This window comes from Octopus bimaculoides, chromosome 21 (genome assembly GCF_001194135.2).
Source record: "Octopus bimaculoides isolate UCB-OBI-ISO-001 chromosome 21, ASM119413v2, whole genome shotgun sequence".
NCBI classification, from domain to species: Eukaryota; Metazoa; Mollusca; class Cephalopoda; order Octopoda; family Octopodidae; genus Octopus; species Octopus bimaculoides.
This window is the reverse complement of record NC_069001.1, coordinates 19452228-19455370: the sequence shown is the minus strand read 5'-3', so window position 1 is coordinate 19455370 and position 3143 is coordinate 19452228. Positions and strand designations below refer to the sequence as shown.

The 3143-nt window shown below is 33.2% G+C and overlaps 1 protein-coding gene across 3 annotated transcripts in view; it reads left to right on the top strand.

Moving 5' to 3' along the window:
* Nucleotides 1–48: 48 nt before the first annotated feature.
* The window catches only part of LOC106880192 (mitochondrial tRNA methylthiotransferase CDK5RAP1), a 23079-nt gene continuing 19984 nt past the window's right edge, over nucleotides 49–3143 (top strand). The window contains exons 1-2 of one of the 3 annotated variants that reach the window (XM_014930043.2): nucleotides 49–626; nucleotides 1443–1822. In XM_014930043.2, the coding sequence (XP_014785529.1) occupies nucleotides 1492–1822 (331 nt within the window). In that variant the 5' untranslated portion in view covers nucleotides 49–626; nucleotides 1443–1491. Of the gene's footprint in view, nucleotides 627–709; nucleotides 1823–3143 lie in introns of those variants that run through there. The other 2 variants (XM_014930042.2, XM_052975389.1) reach the window with 2 other exon arrangements.

The window sequence follows — 3143 nt, the reverse complement described above, 5'->3', positions numbered from 1 at the left end:
CGCTCAAGAAAAATAAAAGATAACTTACCTTCTGTAGCATCCAGTTGTATGATTTTTGCCATCTTGTTTACTGGTTTCAGGACTCTACTAATTTTAAATAGGCTACCAAATAATAAACTACAGATTTTCATGAAATTGACAACTGACAAATGTCAAATAGCGAGATTGTGGCTTACACAATACTTTCAACTTGAACTAAGGTGTACGTCTTACAGAGCTAGATATATTTTTAATAACGACTTCAGACACACACACAACAGAACTGTGGCAGGTTATAACCTCTACAAATAGTTTTGTGGAATTAAATTTAATTCCTTGGTTGAAAACTGGAGCCCACGTTGCCCACCGTTTTATAAAACGGTGAAAATTATTACCGTTCTCTCCTTTAAGATTGCAGAGACGAGGCTCCGAAAAAGAAAACAAAATAGTAATGTTTGCCGTGATGAAAGGGAAAAGTCTGATGTTTCGGGAAGATCTTTTCATTGGAGAGAAATATGACGAAATGTCCATCTTCAGAAGTTGATACTTATTCCTTCTCTTCATGGCAAACCAATTTCTTACACTCACAAAATGTTTTAAAGTAAACTTAAACCTGCTTTCAATTTGAAAGCATGACCATGGAGAGGGTGAGATTTTGATGCCGGTTTTTGAAATTTATTTTACATAGAGAATATTTTTTCTTTTTTATAACGTTGATATCTTGAAGTTATTGTTGATGATAGTCTACAACAAAGCTGAGTATCAGGGATCAAGTTGTGGATGTATTAATGTATTAAAAAATAAATGTATAAAAAATTCGGACTGTCCGTATTTTAAATTCTGGTTTAAAATTCGAATGAGTGGAAATTTCGGGAGCTATGGCTGGGGGGTAAAAATTAAAAAAAGAAATAGTGATATTCTATGATATAGTAACAGTGTGACTGTAACCAAGTCGTAGACATATATGACTAAAGACTTTGATATTTAATAATATAGTAGAGAAAGTCGATTATATTGACTATGTTCATTTTATCGAACCGAAAGAATGAAAGGCGAAGTCCGTCCCAGTGGAATCTGAACCCAGAACGTAAAGAGGGACGAAATGCCGGCAACTGTTATTGTTCGGTGTGCTAGCGATTCTGCCATCATGCTTATCTTTAAAATAATAATGAAGTGAAAGTGAATATAACTTTATTTTAAAGATTACAATAATTCCATCAAGCTATTATAACTTTATCCCAGAGATGACACCAATGTCATCATAAGCTTCGAACAATTACAACTGGTCACACGTTAGAATGCTAGCTGAAGTGTTTTGAATGGAAAGTGTTTTATTTATTTTTTTCTTTAGATACCAATTCATGACTAGTTTATTTAGATTCTAGTTTTCTTATGGGTTTCTTTGAGGTTTATTTCTCTCCTTTATTTTCAGTCCGATAAAATGTGGCTTTACACCGTTTCAGACTGGTATTGCTGTCTCCTCTAGTCTTGTCCTTCGTCAGCTCTATTTAAATGATGTTATCTTTCAACCGTTTGTTGTCAACAAATTATACCTTCATCACTTGTCTTCGACGAAAATCCCAACCACATTTAAGCTCCCATTATAGAAAATTACCACCCTACAGACGATGTGTGTCTTCAGTTAAACCTAACGAAAGCTCATCACCTCGCAAAAGTAACTTAGAAACTTTCAGAGAAAAACTCGTGCATGGACCCAACATTGATGACTTCTTATGCAATAATTCAAGTGAAACAATTATTAAACAGAATAATATCTCTGCAGAAATAACCGATGAAATACCTTATTTACATAAATCTCTATTTAAGGGCCAACGACGTAAAGGTTAGTGTATTTATATAATTAGTTAATTGTTGGGCATCCCCACCTGACTTTGTCTCTTAGTAGCTTCCAGAAAAATGGTTATTTTTTTTAGTGAAATTTTCTACAAATACGCCTCAGATGGTGTAGATTCCGATTACATCGGAATTTGTTGTGAAAAATGTTTTTCTTGGGGTGAAAAGAGGAGTTTCGGAAAATTCACACAAGTTGGCTTTGTTTCCTCATAACTTTAAGAAAAATGGGTATTTTTCAATGAAATTTTCTACAAATACCTTCCAGAGTGTGTAAATTACAAATTATATCGGAAATTAGTGCAGAAAGAAAAATAATTGAGCACACACACATTCATACTGATGTATAATGAACCTTCATTGTATTTTCTAGGTGTATGTGATGTGTGTCTATGTATGCACGCAGGACCACCATTTTTTTTTTTCCAAATTAAATTCCAATATAATCGTGGCCTACATACTGTGAAAGTTATTTATAGAAAATTTCATTAAAAAGTACCCATTTTTCGGAAAGTTATGAGTAAACAAAGCCGGCTCGTGTGAATTTCCGAAAATACTTACTCCACTCTCTGAAAAAGAATTTCAGCACATATTTCAATATATCAGAATCTATACCATTTGAAGCATATTTGTAGAAAAATTCGTTAAAATGTATCCATTTTTCTAGAAGTTAGGAGGCAACAAAGTTGGGGTGGGGCGCACATGTGTAGGAATGCCTGCTCTGTTCTGATTGAGCTTATGTATCATACATGCGGCATAGCTACAGGGTTTTACCCCCCAGACTTTGGGAGGTCATAACTTTCAGAAAAATGAATATGTTTTAATGAAATTTTCTATGCAGAAACTAACACAGTGTCGCTTCCCGACGAATTTTAAAATGTTAGCTTTCCGAAATTTTTTTTTTCAATCTTACAAAAACACGAAGATGAAGAATAAACAGAAAAAAGTACACAAATATATTTTACATAGTTGTCGTATACGTCTGTTTTGTTTATAATAACATAAGTTTAGTCACTGTTTCAGTACGTGTTTGTGTTCTTCATTGATCTTATGTGAAAACAAAACCGACGTATACGACAACTATGTAAAATATATTTGTGTACTTTTTCTGTTTATTCTTAATCTTCGTATTTTTGCAAGATTGAAAAAAAAAGTTTCGGAAAGCTAACATTTTAAAATTCTTCGGGAAGCGACACTGTGATAGTTTCTATATTTAACCCTGCGTGTATAGTCCAATTTTTGCTCCTGTTCTCTTCTACTTCTCTACTAGAAACGTTTACTTTGGAATTTACTTCTATTTAGAAAAAATAATC